The sequence below is a fragment of the Diadema antillarum genome, unplaced genomic scaffold, assembly GCF_040938485.1.
Source record: "Diadema antillarum isolate AM-2024a unplaced genomic scaffold, OU_Dant_1.0 seq00001343_RagTag, whole genome shotgun sequence".
In the NCBI taxonomy this organism is placed as follows: domain Eukaryota; kingdom Metazoa; phylum Echinodermata; class Echinoidea; order Diadematoida; family Diadematidae; genus Diadema; species Diadema antillarum.
This window is the reverse complement of record NW_027272109.1, coordinates 869079-895993: the sequence shown is the minus strand read 5'-3', so window position 1 is coordinate 895993 and position 26915 is coordinate 869079. Positions and strand designations below refer to the sequence as shown.

General features: G+C 40.0%; 2 protein-coding genes across 2 annotated transcripts in view; one reads left to right on the top strand and one right to left on the bottom strand.

Moving 5' to 3' along the window:
• The window catches only part of LOC139708507 (nucleolar complex protein 2 homolog), a 56446-nt gene that overhangs the window by 17624 nt on the left and 11907 nt on the right, over positions 1 to 26915 (top strand). The window lies entirely within an intron of this gene.
• Positions 10418 to 11380, bottom strand: LOC139708486 (toll-like receptor 3). Its single transcript, XM_071620434.1, has one exon. The coding sequence runs from the start codon at positions 11378 to 11380 to the stop codon at positions 10418 to 10420; it is 963 nt and encodes a 320-aa protein (XP_071476535.1).

The following is a 26915-nucleotide window of genomic DNA, read 5'->3' as shown; positions in this document are numbered from 1 at the left end:
AGTAGTCTTGGCAAACGCAGACTTTTTCTTTGACAAACAAGTAAGTGTATCATTTCGATTTTGATACAATTTTGTCTGTTTTGCTGTCTATTTATATGGTTTTTATATATTCTGAAAATTTTAATGCCATTTCAAACCATCTTAGGTTTTTATGGAGACATTTTTCAGAATGCACCATGAATATTTCTCTAAAAAGTTAAAAAAAATAAAATTAAGAATGTTTATGAAAACCATGCAGAAATTAACATCTTTCCCATATATATAATCAATATTTGGAGAAAATTAGAGGTCAGTATTGTATTTGGTTCAGGAGTTATAATGTCTCAAACTTGAAATCTCATTTTACATAATATGTTATTTACACGCATCTGTTCCCAAAGACGTCACAGAGGGTCAAATCCAAGATCGTGCTTACTTTTCGAGTTCCACTCTCTCTATAAACAAGACCATACATAATATTAAGCATACTAAGCAATATTCCGTAAGTACACCTCAGTAGATTTGTTGCAAAGTACAGATGCGGTCCAACAAGGCCGCCATTTTATTGAAATTAACATTTCAAACATAAAATTTGATAGAGACATTGGATTGCAACAAATTTGATGTCATATGAAGGAGAGTAAAACTTTCTAAAAGTTGATACCACTTTAGCTGTGTATTGTGATAAATTGGGGGGGGGGGGTTGTTTGCTTCTCTTTTTTTTTGGGGGGGGGGTCCATATTTTTATATTGTTTTGAAAAAAGGAAGAAATGTAAAAATGCATGATTTAGTATTTATCAAAGAAGAATAGAAGAATTATTTTGAAACCTGCGATTGAGATTGAGATTTACTGAGATTGAGACATAATTCATATTTCTGGAATTACAGGCAATATCATACACTGTTGACAAGTTAACATCTAAAACTTGAAAAATTATATTTGTGCATTATAAATTTTGCTTACAATGTGTTTACGTGGTCACATGTAATACTGTAATGGTCTAATGACTTGCAAGTACCTGCAAACTAACTTTTCATGCCAAGTGGTAGGTGACGCTGGTCGCTATTACTGTAGCATTTCATCATAGTAGATTGTTCTGAGGCAGGTAAGATTGAACAGAAAGTATATTCCAAAAAGAGATAGGAGCTTAAAATTTGGCACAAATTTTCCCAATGTGTAATATTTAGCGATAAAAATAGTATCCACACAAAATTCAAGATGGCGGTAATTAATCGAGGTTGTCGTTCAAGGCATTATTTACCATTCAGTGCACGTAAAACAAAAACCCAGCTTTACTTAATTCCTCAAACTAGTTCTAAACTGTGAGTTAGGGATTAATGTACAAACTTAAATCAGTATAATTAATGCTAAATATTGTTAGATATACTAAATAGATCTGATGAGAATGTTTTTTATGTCAACAGTTATCATGGTTTATGTTTTCTTGAAAAGAAATGGTGATATCTCCGTATGTTTTAGGCTTTATTATAATTTTTTTACATGGCAGAATGTTTTGTAATACAACTAACCTGCACATATAAATCGAATGTGATATCTCTCCCAATGGTAAACAATACCTTTAGTGTGTTGCGTCAAAGTTAAATGTCAACTTATAACTTATAATTTGATATGTTTTTTTAATCTTCTTTGTTATATTGCTGTCTATTACATGTTTCTATACATCCGAACGATATTGTACTAGTTTAAACCATATTGAGGATCTTTTTTTTTGGGGGGGGGGGGGGTGGAGCTCATTCCAGTGTTTGGGTAAGACCCAATCTTTGATAAAAAAGAAATGCTTCTGTATCAAAGATATGCTTTTTTACTTGTATGTTACTCTGCTGTTGTAGAAACGTGAATGATGATGGTTTATGTGTAATAATGTCTGATCCGTAGATGTCCTTGAAAGGCCTTCTGATCCGAACCCCTCCCCCCCCCAAAAAAAAAAAAAAAATCCAACATGGCGGCAATTTCTCAACTTTGCTCTTAAATGTGTTTTGCGAAATTACTTTTCAGTATATTGTTCGAATAAAATTGTCCAACTTGATTATTCGTGCTGTATATTCACATTTACAAATAAGCATGCTGAAACTGTATTTTCCGTTATCAGATTTTTCTTACATTGTTTTTAGGCTGACTTCATGTGGGTTATAGTGTCACAATTTGATCTGAACTTATGCCATTGGTAGATGCTTTATGCGCTTTCCTATATTAGATATCAGGATCACTCGAGAATGAAAATGTTCATTTTCATTCATTTTAGAGTGACCTCGGGGATCACTCGAAGAGTGACGAGTGATCCCTAAGGCAGGGCTCGACACTAACGGTGGTCTGGTGGCCCGGGGCCACAAAAAACGCACGTCGGGCCACCAAAATGTCAGAAATGAAGAATTTGTTGGCCACCAAAAAAGGTCGGATATTTGCCTTTGGGCCACCAAATATAAAAGTTAGTGTGGAGCTCTGCCTAAGGTCACTCTAAAATGAGTGAAAATGAACATTTTCACTCAAAAGTCACTCCAATTTCACTCTAAATTCACCATTTTCTGTTATTCACTCCTCACATCAAAAGTAAAAACTTCCACTCGATTTGTTTTTTTCTTTTTCGGAGAGTAGAATATCACTGATTTAAAAAATGTGTCCATAAAAACTTAAGACGGTTTAAGATAGCACAACAGATAAATTTGTATCAAAAACGAAATAATACATTTAATTTGGCGCAATACACTATGTCAACTTTGATGGCTGTCATCTTGATTTTTTTTTTTTTTGGAGCGGTTGATCTAAATTCTGTCTTAAACTATCTATAACAAGATTGGTGCCAAGTTTCAAGCTACTACCTTTATTTGAATTTTTTTTTTGCTTCATCTCATCTGCTTCAGAACAATCTACTTTGAAATAATAGCGATCAGTATCACCTGAGCTACCACTTGGTATGAAAAGTTAGTTTGCAGGCACAAACCCTTGTCTGTCAAAGAAAAAGTCTGCATTTGTCAAGACTACTACACGCACCACTGGCACTGTTGCAAGCGCCAGTGCCAGTGGTGCGTGTAGTAGTCTTGGCGCGCGCAGACTTTTTACGAACAACAAGGTGTTGGTCACAACTAAAGTGGCCATTTTTACATAGTGAGTTTTCAAGTTTGAGACATTATAACTCCTGAACCGAAAATGGTACTGACCCCTAATTTTCTCCAAATATTAATGGTTTGTCAAACAAAATTCTTGAAACGTTTCAAGATAATCCTTCTGTCTTTCTCTGATTTATGCTGAATCAAGCATTTTCATGATTTTCCTTTTTTTCAAAAAATATCAAAAAATGAGGGTTTTTCCTTGAAATCTCAATCCAATTATCACAATAACCCACAAAAATGGTATCAACTTGTAGAAAATTTTATTTTCTTTCATATGACATCACATTTGTTGAAATCTGATGTTTCTATCAAATTCTATCATTTAAATAACAAATTCAGTAAATATGGCGGCCATCTTGGACGCCATCTTGGATTTGGAGGCTTTCGCAACAAATTTTTTGAGGTAGACCAGTGGACGTTGTTTGTTACAATAAAAACTTGAAAATAAGCATGGTCTACTTAGTTTGTAGAGAGAGTGCAACTCGACCTCTGTTTTCAGCTTTTGGCCCCCCGGTTATTACCTGAGCGAAAGGTTTAACCGTTGAGGACGAGTCCCAAGTATACTTGGGCAAGTGTTCTGTGGGAAGTGCATGTTGTAGCAAAATCAGCCCGTCCTCAGCGGGTTAAGGTAGCCTTTGCAGTCATTGGTCATGTTTCGTCCATCATCCATCATCCGTCGTGCATATTGTGTAGTGCGTCATGCTAAGCTTTTTACATTTTCAACTTCTTCTTGGAAACCCCAGGACGGATTTTCACCATAATTTAGGCATTTGTAAAAATCTTGTCCCACCTGGGCCCTTCGGGGGATATGAGATGGACCAAATTAAGTCCCATTTTCACAGTTTCATTTTCTACGTGAAAATGCATGGTCGAATTTTCACCAAACTTGGGAGGTAGCATCCCTGGGGTGATCTATAGGACCTCAATATGTTCAAATATGCACCCATGATGAATCAACAGACTGCTTTCCTAGGATTACTTTAAAACGTGTGGCACAGCATTCTTTACAAAATCACCCTTACATATCAAAGGGACTGTACAGTACTGGTTGAGGTGACGATTCAGCTTGTAATGTTTTGCGAGATATTTAGAAACCACTCTATGAAATGTTAAAGAGCATACAATTCTAAAGGCCGTGTCACACCTTTCCTGGGCAAGCCTTGCGTGCGACTTGCAAAGAACAATTTTGACTACCCGGAGGTACCCGTGGATGATCCGCACATGACAGTACAGGCCTCGAATTAACCGACGGCCACCGACGGCCATGGCCGTCGGTGCCCCTCTTGTTGGCTGCAATGCCTTTTTTTCCTTGATCAAAGTTACGGCCAAAAAAAATGTGCCCTTTTTCTTGTGGCCGTGGTGCCCTTTTAGAATGAAAGTTATTATTTATGACGTATAATATGTCCTTTCTCAAAGTCTACACTTTAATAAGCTTGAACAACTTTCCTGATCTAAATATCATACCTTCAGTTCACTCGCGTCCCAGTATATCTGATTCAAACTCAAAGTATCTTTCCGAGATACGAGACGACGTGTACGTACATGTACGCCCGACCGGCTTTTACCATCCCGACTGCCTCCGCAGCGCAGCGGCCATAGAGTTACTAGCTAGGCAGCGGCAGGCCGGAGCAAGTGGTCGCAAGCAATGCTAAAAAATGCCAGGCCTGTCGGACGGCTGCGAGCATTGCCATCTCTCTCGCTCTGCATTCATGCCTGCATGCTCAAAGCAAAATGGCGCCGGAAGTGCTCCAAAGCGAGCGTGGCGTATTCGTAGAGAACGTACTGTATTACAGAACCTACATCGTATTGCGTATGGCCTACTGCCTAACGTCGTCTGCTGCGGAGAGATCTTATGCGTGCGTGCGCTGCTGGAGTGTAGCAGCACGGTCGATAGCATACAGCTCTATTGGGCATTCACATCACGTATAAACATCCAACATGCCCTTTCCAATGTGGCCTTGGTTCCCCTCTGACTGACCTAAGTGCCCTTTAATGGCTGGCCTCTTGGAAAAAGTGCCCTTTTCTAAATGGCCTTGCCCCTCCAAAATCCTATTTCAAGGCCTGCAGTACCTAGCACGTATCTCAACCGTAGTCGCCCAGAGGTTCGCATGCATATTTTTTTACCCGCAACCATGTTTAGGCCCTGTCACACCTTTCCGGGCAAGCTACTCGGGCTTGTTACGTGTAGGGATTTTCTAGCATACCGGACATTCCTGAGGGCGGAAAAGGATTTGAGGGAGTCAGCGCATGTGTCTTACTTGCTGGACGCGGGCAAGCTACTCGGGCTTGTTACGTGTAGGGATTTTCTAGCATACCGGACATTCCTGAGGGCGGAAAAGGATTTGAGGGAGTCAGCGCATGTGTCTTACTTGCTGGACGCGTTCTTCTTAAATTATACTTGCGAGTATACTGTGTGACCTTTGTACCAGTCGTGTGGGGGCTGACAACTCAGTGGAGGAATTCCTCTGATGGAATGGCTGAAATCCCATAGAATTTCATTATCTTGGCTGCATACGGGACTGCGAAGTACCTGCGTGGGAGTTGCCTGGGAAGTGCTGCCGCTAAGGACCTCCTACTGGCGTTCTGCGTGGACCTCTCCGGGCATTCCCGCGACTCACCCGGAAAAAGTTGTGGTCATGCTCAAATTTGGCTGCGGTTGAATCGGACATGCGTGAGCACCTCCGGGCAACTACAGGCGAGATACGTGCTAGATACTGTCAGATGCGGACCAACTGCGGAGAGCTCCGGGGAGTAAATTTATTTCCCCGCAAGTCAAGCCGCAAAACTTCCCCAGATACGGTATGACAAGGCATGAATGAAAATTGCAAACATTCTTGCTCGCCCGCTGAAAATCTTCTACATGCTGGAAACTACCTCCTCGCCACAAGCCCGCGTAGCTTGCCCAGAACGGTGTGACACGGCCTTTAGGGGAATCAAAAGTTTATTTTATTAGGATCGCTTTTTTGGATATCTCAGCCATTTCAACGCCAATTTTCATCAAATAAACATTGAATCCTTCTTGAAATTACATAGTCTTTCATATTTCATAAGAGGTTTCTCATTATTTCACCAAAAATTGTTATAAACCTGAATCCTCACCTCAGCCAGTACTGTTCAGTCCCTTTAAAACAAAATTTGTGGAATACACGATATCATCTTATTTTACTATTCAAACTACACTTGAATACTTAAACCATCTTGACTAATTGCTTTTGCTCTGAAATCATACAGCAAACTGCACACTTAACTTTTCATCATCGAATGATAAGATGTGGCAACAATTATTATGGTAAGTCCCTTGTAGTAGCCACACTCCATCCTTATGACACTGCGGCACATGACATAGTGCTTGCTAGCGAAGTATTTCAAATCCATTTTATCATTTGATCATGTTACCCTTGCTACAGGTCAGATTATTTGTAGGAATGGATTATTCCAGTTTCCAAAAGACCCACAAACACAATCCTTCAGGGCAATACATTAATGACCCAGGTTGAGTGAATGGAAAGTTATATGCAGATTTATATCCTGTTAGCAACAAAATGTAACATCCGAAACAGATGGCCAAGCACTGATACCTTTGAGGTTTACAGCCAGAGAAAAGTCAAAGCAAGTTAAGCATCAAAGTTTTCATACTCTATGAGTTTATTTGTTTATACAAGTGAAGACATGAACTAAAGTACAAGTTGATGTACAGTTTTTGTTCTATGCCAGAGATCATGTTACGAAATGAACTAGAATCACAAAATAGCTTGCTTTTTTGTCTTAGCATACCATCAGAATGTGTTATTGATGTCATACTGACAAACTTCTGCTTACATTTAGCCTCCTAGACAAATATACAGTGTACTAGTATCATTAAGCTACAGAAACTAACCCAAGGTGAGTCATGTGCTCAGGTAAAAACATGTGCTGATACAGGTGGCCACAGTGCTATTAAGCTTTTGGTCCATTCAAAAAAAAATCAGAGCCATTTAAAATATGTACAGATTATCTGAATCATTTTTAAAGCAAGTTGCTTCTTAAGAATTATGTCACTTGCAGACACACACCTGCTTAAAAGTAGTCATCTCATTAGATAAAGGAGTACATTTGTTTTAAAACTTACTTTGAGTCATTTTTTGTGTTAATCTTAACACTAATTTTGATGTATTACATTTAGTTCCTCATGTGGCTAAGAGGAAATTATGTAAAGGAAGATACAATTTCTCTTCAACGCTATCCAAGTACAGCCTGTCTTTCATAGACCGTATATGACCACCCAGCTCAAAACCCACAAAAAGTCACAGAATAGGATTTTATGTAATGGCCTGAAATATGTCATTTGGACTGACTGACTCAAATTTCTAGAGTTTTGCTAATACCTGGAACAGTAATCTTTAACTGTCAAACTTTGGTGGCTTGTAACAAAACCAAAATCAAGTTATTAGCAGTTTTTCTTGCCCTTTTTTTTTTTTTAATTGACAGGCACTACTTTCACTGGAAAATATACTGTTTTCATTGATATTTCTGCATAACATGTATGAGTGACCCTAATCTTTGAATTTGCATCTCTCCCTTTTCTATAAAAACTGCACCTCCTAAAGTTTTTTTTTTCTTATTTCAATCACTTTTTGAATAGATTAGGATGGTCCAAATTTTATCAAGTTGTATATTATTTTAAAGCTTAGAGCTAAATACGTTTTGAGCTGGGCCATTACATCTTGGTGTGGAAAAAAGGGGTGGACTTGTTTGGCTACCTGTCACAGCCATGTCCCTATGAGGACACTTGATCTTTGTCTGCCATGATGCCTGAACTACTGTTGTTGTTGTTGTTGTTGTTGTTGTTGTTACTGTTGCTGCTGCTGCTGCTGCTGCTATTGTTTAGGATAGTGAAGTCAATGGACTAATTTTCAACAAGTGGAGAAATGTACATGGTGGATGTTATTTATATAATATTGACTGGCCTCGAGGGAGATACCAGAAAATATTGCCCAAACTGAAAGAATATTGCCGGAGTCGAAGACGAGGGCAATATTCTTTCAGTGCGGGCAATATTTATCTGGTATCTCCCACAAGGCCAGTCAATATCATAATTATTACCTATCCCCTAGGTAAATTAAGAAAATATGTGAATACCGCTATGATATATGATATAGATCAAGCCACATTTGACTACCTGTACATCATCAACATGTCGAATAATTGAAAAATTGTACTTGTCACTGAACTCCAACTTCAAAGATACATATGTAGTTGTAACAGGCAAACTTCAAACATCTGAACGCTTTTACACTTTATTTTTATGCCTCCGCCACGAAGTGGTGCCAGGGGCATTATATTTTCGGGTTGTCCGTCCGTCCTTCCGTCCGTCCGTAATGAATTTTGTGGCAAGCGTAACTAAAAAACCTTTTGAGGTATCCCAATGAAACTTGGCATGTATGTGTATTAGGGGGTGAAGTTGTGCCTATCAACCTTTGGGTGCACATGCTCAAGGTCAAAGGTCAAAAGGTCAAGGTCAAATATGTGAAATTTCACTATTTCCTCCATATCTATGCATTGCCTGAAGATTTTTTCTTGAAACTTAGTGTATACATGTATTACCCAATTAAAATTCTCTGGTGAAAGTTTGGGTCATGAGGTCAAAGGTCAAAAGGTCAAGTAAAAATATCAAAATTTCACTTTTTTCTCTGTACCTTGGAAATTGTTCCAGGTATCTTCATGGAACATAGTATATAATACATGTACTGACTGGCAGTGATTATCGAGAGAATTTAGGGTTCATGGGATCAACGGTCAGGGGTCAAAGGTCAAGGGCAACACTTCAAAATTTTACTATTTCCCTCATATGTATGCAATGCCAGCAGGATTATTTTTTTTAACACTTGGTGTATGCATGTATAACCCAATAGAGATTCTCTGGGAAGTTTTTTTTTTTTTTTTCTTTTTCTTTTTTTTTTGCCTCCAAGGTCAAAAGGACAAAGATCAAGTGAAAGTGCTGAACTAACTGTTTCCTCCATATCTAGGAAATGATTCAAGTTATCTTGAAACTTACTACATATTTATGCATGTTCTGCCTGACAGTGATTATCTTAATATGAATTTTAGGGTCAAAGGCCACATGAAAATGGCAACAATTTACTATTCAATACAGAAATTGCACTTTTTCTCCATACCTTGAAAATTACTCAGTGCATAAACTTATGAATGGATCACAGTCAAGTTCAAGTTCTTAAAACTCCAAATACATGCTCTCCTATTCATCCAATTAAACCTAGGTCAAGGAAGGTGAACATGTGACAAACTTGTCATATTAATATTTTGCCAATTTTATGAAAATGTAATCACACATTGTCCACATGTACTATAGACCTATTAGGAGAACCATGCATAATGGCAGAGGCATACCAGTCGCCATAGCGGCATTTCTAGTTACTTCTGTTTAAATTTGGAGAGTTGTAAAACTGATGGTCACTGTGTAATTATTGAGCACAAATGGACTAGGCATTGTTTGACGCGTAGTGCTACTGTAAGTGGTCGACCTTGTATGAGTTGATTTATCAGCGTTCTTGGTGCGTGTAACCGACACCCAGCGACGTCCTGGAATGTTTTCTTTTCGTGGTCGATTGGAATGTTTACATTTAAAGCAGGGAGGTGGGGACAGATATTCCACTCTTTCTCTTCCCACCTCCCTGTGTAAAGTGAATGGCGAAAACCGGAAGATTGCAGGCTGTTTGCACACATTGTTTTGTGTATGGTACGGTGTGTGTAACCGACACGTAGCGACGTGGCGAAACGAATATTGACTGCTGACCTTTGACCCTGCAAAATAACAACTGCTGACCTTTAACCCTGCAAAATAACAACTGCAATTGCCTCGCAAAATTACCTCGTATAGGTAATAATCCATGATATTCATACTTTAAACACATGAGCATACATGTGAAAAACTAAGAAGTCAACAGGAAATGCATGTCAAACAGCTGTAAACAGTCAAGATATGCAATATGAGAAAATTTACAAAATCAAATCTAAGTCTTGTTGCGTAAAAATTATGCTAGCAAAATCTCTGTGAATGTAGAATTACAAATGTATTTAAGCATTATATCATACAAAATACAGTACAAGAACATGTGAATGTCTAGAAAACACATATTAAAATTCTTCTCTAGTCAGCATATCTTGTTGTTTCAATGGCATTTTCTCTTTTGTTATCTACGCTTACATTCAATTGACGGAAATGATTCCTTTGTTGTACTGTTCAAATCAATATACGTGTAGCAACTGTGAAATGACAAGAGACCAAAAGATTTTGATTCTGTGGTCCCAATTAGATTGGAAGAGCATGATTGATCTGTGGATTTGACCGGATGCACTTCTTAAAATAGGCCCAGAACAAGTTCTGGCCATCGTGGTCCTCAGTCCAGAGCAGGTTAGGCCTGTCTCTGCTCAGAAAGAGTCTTACCAGGTATGGCAGCCGCTCATCTGGTATGTCCTCCAAAAATATCAGGATGACTTTGTCAAGTCCTGTTTCATTCACATGCTCCAGAGCCACTCTGACCTTGGTGTTGAACCAGGCATCATCAGCACAGTGGTTGCTAAGCAACAGGACAGTCTTGTAGCTGTTCTCGATGATGTGGTGGACAGCATTGATGTAGTACATTGAAACCCTGAGAGCTTCGTCGCCATAGGCAACCCGTTGGAGATGGGGCATCCTCTCTTCCAGTGCAGGCCTGAGGACACCATGAAGCCAGTCATCATCATCATCCTGGCACATGATGTTAAGCTGATACTCGTAGTCATCTGCCCCTAGGTCTCCCTCTTGCTGCTTATAACCCAAGACCAAAAGTTTCAGCATGAAGATCTTGTAGTTCAGCCACCAGCGTTTCCTGTAAATCAAAAGTCCCAGCAGGATAACCACGACACCGGCGAATATGACTCCAGAGGTGAGTGGAGCGTTGATTCTGCAGAAGTCGCCTGGATGGAATGCCTCGAGCGGCAGGTTCACAAATTGTTTGAAGGAGGTCTGGGAACACAGGGTTTCATTCCTAGGGGAGGTATTAATGTTGGTAGTGTGGAACCAGTTTCGGAACCATGCCAAGCTGCAGTCGCAAGTGAAAGGATTGCGGGAGATAGCAAGGCGATCAAGAGTCTCTGGAAAGTATGTGTTTGCAGAAATTGTAGTGAGATGATTTGTGTGAAGGTACAACTTTGTGAGATTCGGCGTGTCAACAAGTAGATTTTTGTCAAACAGAGTTATCAAATTGTTCAGCAAAAGCAATGTTTGTAACATTCCCAGTCCGCTGAAAGCATGTGGGGAGATTTTCTTGATCTGGTTTGACTTTAGTGATAGTACTGTTATGGATGATAAATTAGAGAACATCCCTGGTGTCAAAGTGGTAATTTGGCATTGGCCTAGGTCAAGTTTTTCAAGTTTGTTTAATGGTTGGAACACCCAAGGGAACTTGTGCCAGTTTGCCAAGTTATTTCCCCATAGAGTTAGGATTACGAGTGATTCCAATCCATCAAAGACAGATAAACCTTGATGCTCACCGACCAGGTCCCTGATATTCAACTTTGCTTTTGGCATGTTTAATATTCTCAGAGATCTGGTATTTGTAAACTGATCCAGTGATTCGAGGAAAATCGTTGTCATGTTCAGGTCCAGGCGATTGAGGTTTCCTAATCTTGCAAAGGCACCATTTAGTGTGAGGTGCCCTTGAAAGGACAGATTGATATATTCCAGAGAAGTGAACCTGAGAAATGTGTCTTCAGAAATGGTATGGATTAGGTTTCCTATCAAGAAGATGTTATGCAAGTGGTGTATTCCTGCAAATGTCTTCCCATTCAAAGATGGTAACCGGTTGTGTTCCATTTTCAGCGTGTGCAAGGAACCCAGATCCCATGTTCCTGTGATCTTGTCTATGTTGTTTGAGACAAGATTCAAGACCTCTAGAGAGGGAATGCCATTGAATACAAGAGGGTCTAAAACTGCAATGCCATTTTTGGACAGAAGAAGAGTTTTCAAGTTCTTGGTACAGGCAAATGCATGAAGAGGCAAGTGTGAAAGTTGGTTCTTTGCCAGATCTAAGTAATTGAGTGAGTTCAATCCACAAAATGAGGCATTTGTGATTGACACTATACCGTTGCTCGTGAGGTCCAAATAATGCAGGTTGCTAAACCCCCAAAATGCGTCACTCTGTATTTGAGACAGTTTGTTTAGCCTGAGACTAATTCCAGTGACATTAGGAAAGTCTAGCTGTTGGCCTTTGTGTGTGAGGGGGAGTATCTTGTGGATACTTGCATTGTTGATCCACATTTGAGTGATAGTGTAATTCCCCATGAAAGCTCGCATGTCGAACGTGAGGAGGTCTGTATTGTTCAGATTCAGGTCTTGCAGGTGGCACAAGTGGGAGAAGATTTCGTGAGGAAGTTCAGAGAGGTTGTTAAAGGCCAGGTTGAGGCTGTCGATGGAGCAGCGCCCAATAGCAGCAAAACTCTCTTGGTGAAGATGGGTGATCTTGTTGTAGCTGAGATTAATCTGCGAAAGTTGTTGACAGGAAGAGAACTGTGTGAAACTGATGTTCGCGATCAGGTTGTGGTCGAGAAAGATGTTCTGCAAGGCTCGAATGGACCCAAGAGCGTTGTTTGGGATCTCGGTCAGTCTGTTGTGGGATAGATCAAGGATTGCGAGATGGATATTCTTCTGAAAGAGGGCGTCTGGAAGTTGGCTGATGTTGTTGGAACTCAGATCGAGAACTTGCAAGGCCCGGAGTGACTCGAACGATTTCCCTTCTATCAGATTCAGCACATTCCATTGCAAGAGCAGGATCTTGATTTTCCAATACGTAGCCAGCGAATCCTTTTTGATGGTCGCAATGCTGTTGTATGATAAGTCGAGCTTGTTGAGGTTGTCTGGAAGGTTCCGAGGGACAGCGGAGAGGTTGAGGTGAGAACAGTCTGCTTGCGGTGAGGGGCCAAGTCCAGAGATGGAGCATGTGAGAGGAGATGGAGATGGTGATTGTTCCCAGTGGCCCGCACACCATGATAAAGTCATCAGCGCACTCCAAACCATGACAGCAGTACCTCCAGCCATCTTGGCTAAATTTATAGCACTATGTGCACTCATTTTGTGTCTGTTGGAGCAGTCTGTGTCCCTTCACAAGCAGGGGCAATCAGTTTCCTTTGTGTATGTCTCTCAGTTTCGTTCTTTTGTGCTGCATTGTTTCAAAATGAATGTGTATGTTGCACTTTATCCAGTATTCATTACCAATAGTAACAATAGAGACATGCCACTAAATTGAGATGTCTGGTGACTAAGGTGACAGGTGAACGCTAAATATGATTTACTGAACCAAAGTGGGGGCAATTTTCACATGTTCATATTCTTCTAAAAAATACCCTGATCCCTCAGAGGCCTCCAAGGAATCAAAGTTTGCTATGTCCTTCATAGCATAATCTGCAAGAATGCACAGAAGGTGAACGTGCGATACTTGGATGAGCACCAGATCCCCAGGTCTCTTGTGTGGTTTTTGTTTTTTGCAAGAATACCTAGAAGGTGAACTTGTGATACTATACTCACATGAGCGCTAGACCCCCAGGTCTCTTGTGTGTTATCTTCCGGTGTGGTTGCGGTGAGCAATAAAATACTGATTGAGGAGATGAAACCAATTAATTTATTGATAATTAAAAGTTCCACGGAAAGAAAAGAAATTGTCTACACAGTACGGTAAATGGACAATTAATAACAATAACAATGATACCAAGACTGTGCAAACGGAAATTGACATATGACTACATAGATATCATTACATTTTTACCTCAGCCAATGAAAGAGGGTAGTGATCATCGACGTTGGTTTGTCTGTTGCAGAATAACTCAAAAACTTGTGAACAGATTTGAATGAAATTTCAGGAAAAGTCTATATGGACACAGGAACAGAATGTTTAAATTTTGGTAGTGATCCAGGAGTTTTTGTGGATTTTTAAAGGATTTTTATCTTTTGGCATAAGGTCAATGACCTTCGAGGTCAAACTGTGTGTACTAGATGTTTATATACGTGCACTAAAGCACATGCTCTGCTCGGCAATGCGCCGCACAGCTGGAAGCTGATGGCGTAAACAAAAAGGCTTCTATGTTGGGGAATTGCATACAGTGTGTATGAGTGGAAATGATTTGCTGGCTTGGTGGAGGTCTGTGCTCTCTTATACCCTTTTCATAGACTCATCCTCCAATTATCCGCCTAAGAATTATGCGGACATTTCAATAAAAAATGCATTCACAAACTCTGAAAATTATCCACACTTTTTTTTATGAGCGCCCATCCTGAAAAAGGCAGATAATTGTCATGGTGACTGCACACGTCCCTCCTGTGAGGTTACGTTTCCAGGGCGCGGGATTCGGCACTTCCGTGTACAATTATCCGCATAACTTTGGATTTGCGTTCACAAACTCCAAATCTGGTCCCGATGCTGCTATTATGCAGATAATAGAAGTGCTGAAAAAAAAGCGGATAATTCTTGCCCCGCTCCGATTTTACGACCAAATTATGCGGATATCATCCACATAATTGAGTTTATGAAAGGGGTATGAGTGCTTTTCTAGTTAGTTTAATAGAGGAGGACCTTTTATGTGATTGCCATGTCAAAAATTCAGAACTTGAATCAAGTGGAATGACTTTTTGTCCCTGCAGAACGAGTTCGAGCAGGGGACTATGAACGGGCTCCGTACGTGTGTGTGTCCGTCCGTCCGTCTGTCTGTCTGTCTGTGCGTCCGTGTGTGATCAAAATGTTCAATTTGCTACTTCTCTGTCATTTATGAGCCAATTTTGATTCTGTTTGCTTTATATGATAGCACTACACGGGAGCTTTGAAACTTCTACACAGAATTTCAGTTGTGACCTTTGACCTTGACCTTTGACCTATATTGTGCATTTTGCTTCAAAATGCTACTCCTTCGCCATTTCTAACCCGATTTTGATTCCGTTTGCTTTATGTGATGGCACTAGGTGAGGGCTTCAAAACTTCTACACAGAATTTTGACCTTTGACTTCTTTGACCTTTGACCTTGATTTTTGACCTATATTGTACATTGGCTACAAAATGCTACTCCTTCGCCATTTCTAACCCGATTTCGATTCCGTTTGCTTTATGTGATGGCACTAGGTGAGGGCTTCAAAACTTCTACACAGAATTTTGACCTTTGACTTCTTTGACCTTTGACCTTGATTTTTGACCTACATTGTATATTGTACATTTTGCTTCAAAATACTACTCCTTCGCCATTTGTAACCCGATTTCGATTCCGTTTGCTTTATGTGATGGCACTAGGTGAGGGCTTCAAAACTTTTACACAGAATTTTGACCTTTGACTTCTCTGACCTCTGACCTTGATTTTTGACCTTTATTGTACATTTTGCTACCAAATGCTACTCCTTCGCCATTTCTAACCCGATTTCAATTCCATTTGCTTTATGTGATGGCACTAGGTGAGGGCTTCAAAACTTCTACACAGAATTTTGACCTTTGACTTCTTTGACCTTTAACCTTGATTTTTGACCTATATTGTACATTGGCTACAAAATGCTACTCCTTCGCCATTTCTAACCCGATTTCGATTCCGTTTGCTTTATGTGATGGCACTAGGTGAGGGCTTCAAAACTTCTACACAGAATTTTGACCTTTGACTTCTTTGACCTTTGACCTTGATCTTTTTATCTAGATTGTACATTTTGCTACTAAATGCTACTTCCGGCGGGGACATATGGGCAATTCCATGGGAATGTGGACATGACACTAAAATTTCAACTTTATCATACTGCAAAAGAATTACTCATTATGTATTACCCATATATTGAAGTTAAAGAAACTCAAAGAATTATATCAATCGGTCAAATATTTCCCGAGAAACAGCAACAAATGTTGAAGACAATTTTTCAGTCATCCAAATTGCTAAAATGCATGCTTAACTTGATATAATTTTTTTTTGATAGAAAAATTCTGCTAGCACTTCAATTAATTTATTTTAAAGAAGCAAATTGGTTCTACTTCAGTCTCCCATGAGGAAATTTTTATGCCACCTTCAAAAAATTCTAATCACCACATGAAAGTTCAGCCCTTGAGCCATGTAACGCGAGTTACCGAAACAAGAAATATTTTTCATTCTGAAGGAAGCAGTGAAGGTAATTTGTTGGGAATCATAATTTTCTAAATTCATCACACCTTGATACTGTACACAGGATGTTGACTTGAATAAACACTGTTATCACATTAAAAAATGTCAATGAAAAGTGTAACGCGAGTTACCATGTAACGCGAGTTACCGGCATGTAACGCGAGTTACCAACTATAAACACAAGTTTCCCCCAACATAAGCAAATTTTAGCACTTAATTGAGCTAGATTGTGGTGAAAACAATCAAATGCAGTGCTAAACACACTATGCTGGACTGAAACAAAGGAGGGCAGCCTAATAAACTGTGATTAGCATCAAGGCCACTGATCACATGCCACATTGAAGAGTCTAGCCTGGCTTTCACTGCATGTGTACATGTATCCAGCCGTGAATGAGACCATTAGATTTATCTTTTGAATTTCCTGCATCAGTATTACAGATTTTTTATTACAGAATGCTATAAAGCACAGCAAGTGTTGGTTCTAATCCTTGTTCAGTGGTCTACTGAAGATGACACCTGTCCGGAGATCAGGAGGTTGTGGGTTCGAATCCTGCTCAAGTATGTATGCCCATGATTTTTTATCATGGCTACTAATAAAACACTGATCAATTCAGTGAGCTTATTAACGTTGATGTAGGGCAATTTGTCAATCAGTTGCAATGAAAACATCTCAACGGAAGAATTTCATGAATTTGAATAATTACGCAGTACCCACTGCATGTTATAAGGATTAGAACCAGCACTTGCTGTCGGGCGAAAGCACGGTGGTCTAGTGGAGATGACACCTGTCCGGTGATCAGGAGGTCGTAAGTTTGAATACTGCTTGAGTATGTACGCCCATGACTTTTTTATCATGGCTACTACTAAAACACTGATCAATTCAGTGCTTATTTACGTTGATGTAGGGTAATAAGCCAGTTCGTATACACTGTAGCTCATGTACACATTGGTACAAATGACCTTTCTTTTTTCTCAGTTGGTTCGGCACTTCACTTGTTTTCAAAGCAGCATAATGCATAAGCTTGCATGACATAACAATTTATGGAACTTCTGTTAAAAAAAAGAATGAACTTGCATTTAGATCAGGGGATCAGAATACTCCCATCAGTTTATAATTTAGCAGGCATCCATTTCATTGTTTTGTATTGAATGCAGTAACAGCTTATTTCAATTTATATTGCAAAATACCATTCTTGCTGTCAGGTGGATGTGCTGGCAAGCATCATTTAGATAAGGATCGCATGAATAATCATCGCATCACAGATGCTTATGTCAGTGAATTTACAAACCAAAATGCCTGTTCGTACAAATGATCTTTTTTTGTTCATGCACAAAGTGGAATTACGAACTGGTCTTTTTGTCAATCAGTTGCAAAGAAATGCACTAGTTTTCACTCCTCACAAAGATAGGATTTGAATTTTTGAAAGATTGTAAGCTGTTTTGTAAACTTGTATATAGGGTTTGATACTTTTATGTTTTGTTTTAAAAAGACTTTCAACATTTTTCATCTTTACACTCTGAAACTTACAATGTAATAATACACCTATATCATCTAGTATATCTTCAAACATATTCAAGGTCTCTATGAGGAGTGAAGCTCTTATTAGTCTTAAACACACTCTTCTATTGGGTTTATTAGTAAAATATTTGTTTAACATTTATTCGTTTTACTATCTACACAAATAAGCATCTCTCAGATTATTCAACACAAGATTCAGTGCCATCAGAACAATTGTATGTAATCAATTTGTGTCACCCTGTGTTAGTGGACATAATGTAACGCGAGTTACTGTAACGCGAGTTACCGACATAAAGGCTCCCTACATTTTTCCAGGTCATTGTTACTCAACTTTGATATTGTTAATTTATGAGTCCTAACCCACTATCAATTCAAGGTAGGAAAACTTTTATCAAGATTGTCTAGTATGAGGAGACTTTCCAAAAAGAGGTCTTCATAGAATTGACCATGTCCTTTTTGTGTAACGCGAGTTACCGAAATTAAATGATTCAAGAATCCCAACATGTTTGTCCTTTATTTTTCTTTTTGGATTCATTTAGTTGGTGTATGTCTACTTAACCCATGATGAAAAAAGTAACTTGTAGATCCTACCAATTACAAAGATATCGGCACATTATCCCAAAAATGTACCCATTATTTGTAACGCGAGTTACCGTGGAATTGCCCATATATTACGCACCGCGTAATTTCTACTTTTCCTTGTTTTTATTGAGAAGCAAGATCTATGTGTGACATTACAATAATAGCGGTTTATTCTTCAGCACTACACAGTCTGTATTATACAACACCTCAGAATGATGTCGAATTGTGATTGGCCAAGAACATGTCACATGACATTCAATAGAAAATACCTATCAAACTCATTGAGAGTGACAGCCATACAATAGGCCCCTGGCATGGGCCTATAGCACGGCTCGAAGGTACTATAGCACGGCTTCGCGGGGGGCTACTAATGCATGGCCGCTCACAGAGTTCTGTGGCTCACAGCAGCAAAGCGCCAGCAATCTACATTGTATGTGCTGGCCGGCTGCGCTGCGCTGCCGGTAAGTCTCACAGACCAGGCGCCGCGGAGTACTGCAACGTTAACGTGTACGTGTACGTGTACGCGCAGCTGCTTTACCTAGCTAGTTGCATGTATTGCGGCCTTTATACCTACTGCTGTGTTTTTACTTTTGACTCTGATCTGCTACGTGGACCACAGTGATCCCAAAATCAAGACTTCATTTCAAGTTGAGAAACCGTAATTTGATTATTTTTCTGTGTTTTTATACAACTATCATTTTCGGAAATAGACAAAGTCTAGACCTACTACTAGACCTACCGACATCTCAGATCGGCCTAACAGTCAGGCCTAACTCGATCTAACGTTAGCGTAGAATGGGTATAGACCCTGCGGAGTTTGTGATTACTGTGACTGTTGTGGTCGAATCATGAGTGTTTGAAAGCAGTACACAGGGTGGTTTACAATTCTCGGCCTAATTGTTAAAATTTTTGGGCCTTCCTGAGTTGGCGGTCACTAATTCAGTACTGTGATTGTGGACAAGGTGTTGTATAAAACGAATAATTTATGATTTTGTCGTGCATTGGGGCACGTAATACCGCACTCGGCGCGAGATTCGCCACTGGTCTATTCAACGCGGCGCTACGCGCCTTGTTGAATAGACCAGTGGCTTATCTCGCGCCTCGTGCGGTATTCGTGCCCTATGCACTCACAACTCATAAATTATTCGTATAAGGTAATGAGTTTTGATGATACAATACTACATTTATACAGTCTGTAAATAATTATGTGAGCTTCAGAAAGTGATTTAGATATCACTTGTCCAAGGGGGTGAAAAGTTAATGTAAAGTTCCATGCAACATAGAATCCTAAATGCATAGTTCATAATTTCCATATGTTTGATACTTAAAGGCTGACACTAGGTGATTTGTATGCACACTATTTGTTTGTTTGTCTGCTCTTAGCAGGACATGAGACTTTGCATCTGTGCACAGCTTTGCAGGTTACAATTAATAATTTCCAACCACCCAAAACCTGAGCCCTATTGCATAAAAGTTGCAGTCAAACATGAATCCGAAAATCAAACATAAGTCTGTGAATACTCAACTGTGATTGGCTGATACTGACTTGTGTTTGATTTTCTGACTTATGTTTTATTGCATCGGTTTATGCAAGAGGGCCCTGGTGCAGTGTTTGCTCAGCTGGATGCTGAGCATTGTAATGTGTTTGTCGATCACATTATCATCATAGTCCCCTCTAACAAATTGGGTTAGGGTACCACTTTACACGCAACACAAAAAGAGCACAAAGAATCTTGCTCAACAGGAGTTGACCTATACCAATGAGAGCAGGCATCAGCTGAAGTGAGATTGTTGTAATTGAGTTGGTGATCCCACTGACCAGAAGGCAAAGGAAAGACATGGTTAGCTTTTTTTCAGTCACCTGAGCCAAAGGCTCAGGGGAGCTTTTGCAATCATTCATTGTGCGTCGTCCATTGTCCACCATCCAATGTCTGTCATGTGTCATGCATATTGCATAGTGCATCATGCGTAAACTTTATACATATTCAACTTCTTCTCGGAAACCTATTTGTTCATGGTACACCGAACTGTGGTCCCCCCCAAATCTGGGCCTTGTGGAGAATATGAGATTGACCAAATTAAGTCACATTTTTACAGTTTCATTTTCATGCAACTTGAAAATGCATGGTCAAATTTTGATCAAACTTGGGAGGTAGCATCCCTGGGGTGATCTATAGAATAATGTCACTTTAAGTTTGTTCAAGTATGCACCCATGATGAATCAACAGACTGCTTTCCTAGGATTATTATTAAACTAGCAGCACCCGTGGAAATCCACGGGTCTGAGGGGTTTTATTTTTTTTCGCATAATACGATTTTGCAAATTTTTATTAAAGAAATAAAAAGAAAAGTCTTCTCATTCTTGCGTTAATTGTGCTGTCTTCTAAATGACCACCCTTCCCAGAAATTTAATGATACATTTTTGTAGTATGTGCCCGGCGATCCGGTCCATTGGTAGGGATCAATCCCGCAACTACTTGATTTTAATTATTATAGAACTTGAGTTTCGAGGGGTTATTTGCACCCGTTGAAGTCCAACAGTTGTCTTGTTGCCCCTCACCCCCCCCCCCCCTCACGCACACACACATTTCCACCTCCGCAGGGCAAAAAAACAACAACAAACAAACAAAAACATTCAGGGAAAATTACCAAAAACGCAAATGAGATTCCCCGATAGTTCTGCCCACAGATTGTTCCCGTCGAAACGGGAAGATATCAACACTATGACTTTGATTACCCCCTGCTCTTGCATCCATGCAGGCACCCGCGGGAATCCACGGCTGGTCTCAAGGCCTCGGTTTTTTTTTTCATATTTCTTTTCCCCACGTTATGAGAGAAAAATAAAATATTTTCGTCTTCATTTGCTCCCTCCTTTTTGTTTTTAATCACCAAAACTTGGCTTGATATATTATAAAACCATCATCTGCTTCAGACTGTACATTATCATAATTAATATTAGGCCTACAATTATTGCTCCTATTATTGCTATTATTATTATTGTTATTATTATTATTATTATCATCATTGTTATTATTTGGGGAGGGGGAGATCATAGTCATCAGGTTTAATAGGCACCCGTGGGAGTAGGGTCTCACGACCTCATTTTTTTTTCTTTAATATTTTTTCCCATGTTATGGAAGAAAGAAGAATGATATATTCGTCTTCATTTGCTCCCTCTTTTTTGTTTGTTTGGTTTTTCTTTTGTCACCAAAACTTGGTTTGATAGACCATAGAACCACACATTCTATTTCCACTTGTAATTTTAAAAATAGGCGGTCGGCAAAGCGAGGTTTTCCCCTACGTCCGCTCATCTTATGAATATGTATGATTACAGCAGCTCTGCGACTGCAGTAAACGAATGGACACAGCTGCGCGTGTGATCTGATATGGAAGGGTACGATCGGCAAATATATTTAGCCGTCCTAAACAGTCTGCGCACAATGACATCGGACTTGAGAGCAAATGGCGAGCAAACTACATGACGTACCTGAGCTGCATAGTATTCTGCAGTTGTGCAAAATACAATTAAATAACAACGTTCGTTGTTTTCATTTGGGGACGCCAATGGCGAACTGTACGTAAATGCCCTTGTAGTCCATATCACTCGCACGCAGATCTAGATATCGTACTTCGAGTAACCATCGTCAATACATTTCATACACGTACAACAGGCGGAGGCAAAGGTACATCACAGAACTAATACACACAGTGTAGAGTGTGTAGAGTTCTGTGAGGTACATTGTGTGTGTGCGTGCGCGTCCGCCGGAAGGTGTCAGAGATTTCGCTGCATCCATCATCTTTAGTATCCCCACTGTCTCTGCAAGCTATTATTGATGAACGGTCGAGAAAGCTGGGGTCCAGCGCAGGTTCGATGAATATTAAAACGCTTGGCTCTTTCGTCACGCACAAAAATGCATTATGCATCTACAATGTGTATCTAATTAATTTTTCTTTTTCGTCCTCGACGTCGACACGGAGGCGGAGCGGGGACGGAACCTGCGCCATTCGATGCAGGATACTCTCCTGTGGCCGACGGCACCGGTCGCAGCTGCCCGGAGCCGACGGCTCGGGAGGAGATAGAAAAACCAGCAACGCCGGAATAAAACAGGAAATACATAAGGCCGCGACAACAACAACAACTTCGAGTATTATTATAGTAGATGTGTGGCACAGCATGCTCTACAAAGTCATCCTTACATATTAAAACAAATTTGTGGGATATGTCATATTATTTTACTATTCAAACTACACTTGAATACTTAAAACCATCTTGACTAATTACTTTTTGCTCTGAAATCATACAGCAAACTGCACACTTAAGTTTTCATCTTCCAGTGATATGGGTACAATAATTATTGTAGGTACATGTACTTTGTAGTAGCCACACTCCACCCTTATGACATTGCAGCACATGACATACTGCTATACTAGCCAAGTATTTCATACCCATTCTTATTAGTTGATTATGTTACTTGTGGTACCGGTCGGATGATTTGCAGGGATGGATTATTCCAGTTTCCGAACCTTCAGGACAGTGCATTAATGGCCCAGGTGAAAGCGAATAGAAAGTGCATGTATTATGCAGAGTAATATCCTGTTAGCAACAAAATATAACATCAGAAACAAATGGCCAAGCACTGATGTCTTTGAGGTTTACGGCCAAAGAAAAGTCAAAGCATATTGGGCATCAAAGTTTTTAAACTTTATGAGTTTATTTGTTTGATACAAGTGAAGACATGGACTAAAGTGCGAGTTCATGTACAGTTTTTGTTCTGTGCCAAAGATGACATGAAATGAGCTAGAATGGTAAAATAGCTTTTTCTTGTCTTAGCACATCATTAGATTGTGTTATTTCTTTCACACTGACAACTTTCTGCTAACATTTAGCCTCCTAGACAGAGATATAGTGTACTAGTTTCACTGACCTACAGAAGCTAAATCTAGTTGAGTACTATGCACTCAGGTAAAAACATTTGCTTATCCAGGTGGCCACAGTGCCATTGACCTTTTGGTCCATCTTAAAAAGAAAGAAATAAAGATCCAGAGCCGTATAAGATATTTACAGATTATCTGAATCATTTTTATAGCAACTTGCTTCTTACAGGACTATGGCACACACACACACTCCTTAAATAAAAAGTCATCGCATTTAATCTAGGCATGCATTTGTTTTTAAACTTAATTTGAGTCATTTTTGTGTCTGAACACTGAATATGATGTATTTCAGTTGAACAATGCCATGTTGCCAAGAGGAAATGGTATAAAGAATGATGTAATTTCTCTTCAACGCTATCCAAATACTGCCTGTCTTTCATAGACCATAGTTACAAGAGTATATGTGACCGCCAGCTCAAAACCCCAAAAAAGTCACAGATTAGGATTCCCTGTAATGGCCTGAAATGCACCATTTGGGTTGACTGACTCTAATTTCTAGAGTTTGTCTTACTTGGAACTGTAATCTTTAACTGTCCAAATTTGGCGGCTTGAAATAAAACCAAAGTAAAGTTATTAGCAGTTTTACTGGGCCATATTTTTGGACAGGCACTACTTTCACTGTGAAAGTGAACATGTTTGTCATTGATACTTTTGCACAATGTGTTTGAGTGACCCTAATCTTTGAATTTGCAGCTCTCCCTTTTCTATAAAAACTTACCTCCTAAACTCTCTCTTAATTTCAATCACGTTTTGAATGGATTTAATATGATGGGCCAAATTTTATCAAGTCATATATCATTTTAAAGCTTAGAGCTTGCTCTTTTTAACTGTGTTGGAAAGTTGAACTTCATTCCAGCATACTTTGTGGGTTTTGAGCCGGGCCATTACATCGTGGTGTGGAAGAAAGGAGTGGACTTGCCTTGCTACCTGCCACAGCCATGTCCCTATGAGGACACTTGATCTTTGTCTGCCATGATGCCTGAACATAGTTGTTGTTCAAGTAGTGAAGTCAATGTACTAATTTTCAAGAAGTGAAATGTACATGATTGATGTTATTCCATGAAATTCATACATTAAACACATGAGTATATATTTGAAAAACTAAGAAGTCAACAGGAAATACATGTCAAACAGCTGTAAACAGTCAAGATATATACAATATGAGAAAATGTACAAAATCAAATCTTAGTCATGTTGAGTAAAAATGATGCTAGCAAAATTTCTGTAAATATAAAAATTACAAATGTATTGAAGCATTATATCATACAAAATACAGTACAGGAACATGTAAATGTATAGAAAACACATATTAATATTCTTCTCTAGTCAGCATATCTTGTTGTTTCATTGGCAATTTCTCTTTTTAGCTCACCTGAGCCGAAGGCTCAAGTGAGCTATTGCGATCGCCCTTTGTCCATCGTGCGTCGTGCGTAAACTTTTTACATTTTCATCTTCTTCTTGAGAACCCCATGACCGATTTTCACCAAACTTGGCAGGTAGCATCCCTAGGGGGATAGGATCTCAATTTGTTCAAATGGGCACCATGGCCCACCTGGGGGGCTCCCAGGGGGGCCCAAACCCCCTAAAATTAAGGAATCTTTAAAAATCTTCTAGAACTAGAAGTGATAGGGCTTAGATAATACTATGAGTTAGTACATTGATGACTGTAGTTTCAAGTTTGTTCATGGGATTGGCGGAATCAGGGGTACCCCCCCCCCCCCCCCCCCCCCCTTGGGACCCAGGAGAGGGGATGGAGAGAAGTCCTACAGTTGTAATTGGGCCTGAATTGTACATATTCATCGTCTTCTTGAAAACCTCATGATGAATTTTGACCAAACTTAGCAGGTAGCATCCCTAGGGGGATAGAATCTCAATTCCTTCAAATGGGCACCATGTCCCTCTTGGGAGCCCCTAGGCCCCCCCCCTCCCACATTAAAGAATATTTAAAATCTTCTACTCTAGAACCAGAAATGATAAAGCATAGTTAATACCATGAGTTTGTACATTGATGACTTTAGTTCCAAGTTTGTTCATTGCAGATCCAGGGCTGCCTGTCCCCCACCCTGGAGTTGGGGGGGGGGGGGATCCATATGCAGACCTAAGTTTCCAATGTTCTCAGGTAAGAGTGTGCAAGAATGCGTGGAAGGTGAAATTGCGATACTCAGGTGAGCGCGTGACCCCCGGGTCTCTTGTGTTATCAATGCTTACATGTGATTGCTACAAAGGATCTCTTTGTTGTACTGTTCAAATCAATATACGTGTAGCAACTGTGAAGTGGCAAGAGACCAAAAGATTTTGATTCTATGGTTCCAATTAGATTGGAAGAGCATGATTGATCTGTGGATTTGACCGGATGCACTTCTTAAAATAGGCCCAGAACAAGTTCTGGCCATCGTGGTCCTCAGTCCAGAGCAGGTTAGGCCTGTCTCTGCTCAGAAAGAGTCTTACCAGGTATGGCAGTCGCTCATCTGGTATGTCCTCCAAAAATATCAGGATGACTTTGTCAAGTCCTGTTTCATTCACATGCTCCAGAGCCACTCTGACCTTGGTGTTGAACCAGGCATCATCAGCACAGTGGTTGCTAAGCAACAGGACAGTCTTGTAGCTGTTCTCGATGATGTGGTGGACAGCATTGATGTAGTACATTGAAACCCTGAGAGCTTCGTCGCCATAGGCAACCTGTTGGAGATGGGGCATCCTCTCTTCCAGTGCAGGCCTGAGGACACCATGAAGCCAGTCATCATCATCGTCCTGGCACATGATGTTAAGCTGATACTCGTAGTCATCTGCCCCTAGGTCTCCCTCTTGCTGCTTATAACCCAAGACCAAAAGTTTCAGCATGAAGATCTTGTAGTTCAGCCACCAGCGTTTCCTGTAAATCAAAAGTCCCAGCAGGATAACCACGACACCGCCCAGGATGAGTCCAGACGTGAGTGGTGCGTTGATTCCGCAGAAGTCGCCTGGATGGAATGCCTCGAGCGGTAGGTTCACAAATTGTTTGAAGGAAGTCTGGGAACACAGGGTCTGATTCCCGGGGGAGGCGTTAACGTTGATAGTGTGGAGCCAGTTTTCGAACCAGGCCAAGCTGCAGTCGCAAGTGAAAGGATTGTGGGAGATAGCGAGGCGCACAAGAGTCTCTGGAAAGTATGTGTTTGGAGAAATTGTAGTAAGATGATTTGTGTGAAGGTACAACTTTGTGAGATTCGGCGTGTCAACGAGTAGATTTTTGTCAAACAGAGTTATCAAATTCACCTGCAGAAGCAATATCTGTAACATTCCCAGTCCATTGAAAGCATGTGGGCAGATTTTCTTGATCTGGTTTGACTTAAGTTTTAGAACTGAAAGGGATGATAAATTAGAGAACATCCCTGGTTTCAAAGTGGTAATTTGGCATTGGCGTAGGTCAAGTTCTAGAAGTTTGTTTAATGGTTGGAACACCCAAGGGAACTTGTGCCAATTTGCCAAGTTATTTCCCCACAGTGTGAGGTTTACGAGTGATTCCAATCCATCAAAGACAGATAAACCTTGATCCTCACTGACCAGGTCCCTGATTTTCAACTTCGCTTTTGGCATGTTTAATATTTTCAGAGATCTTGCATATGTAAACTGATCCAGGTTA

Coding starts and splice junctions, on each gene's coding strand:
- LOC139708486 (XM_071620434.1), bottom strand. CDS start 11,380: ATGTTACAAACATTGCTTTTGCTGAACAATTTGATAACTCTGTTTGAC.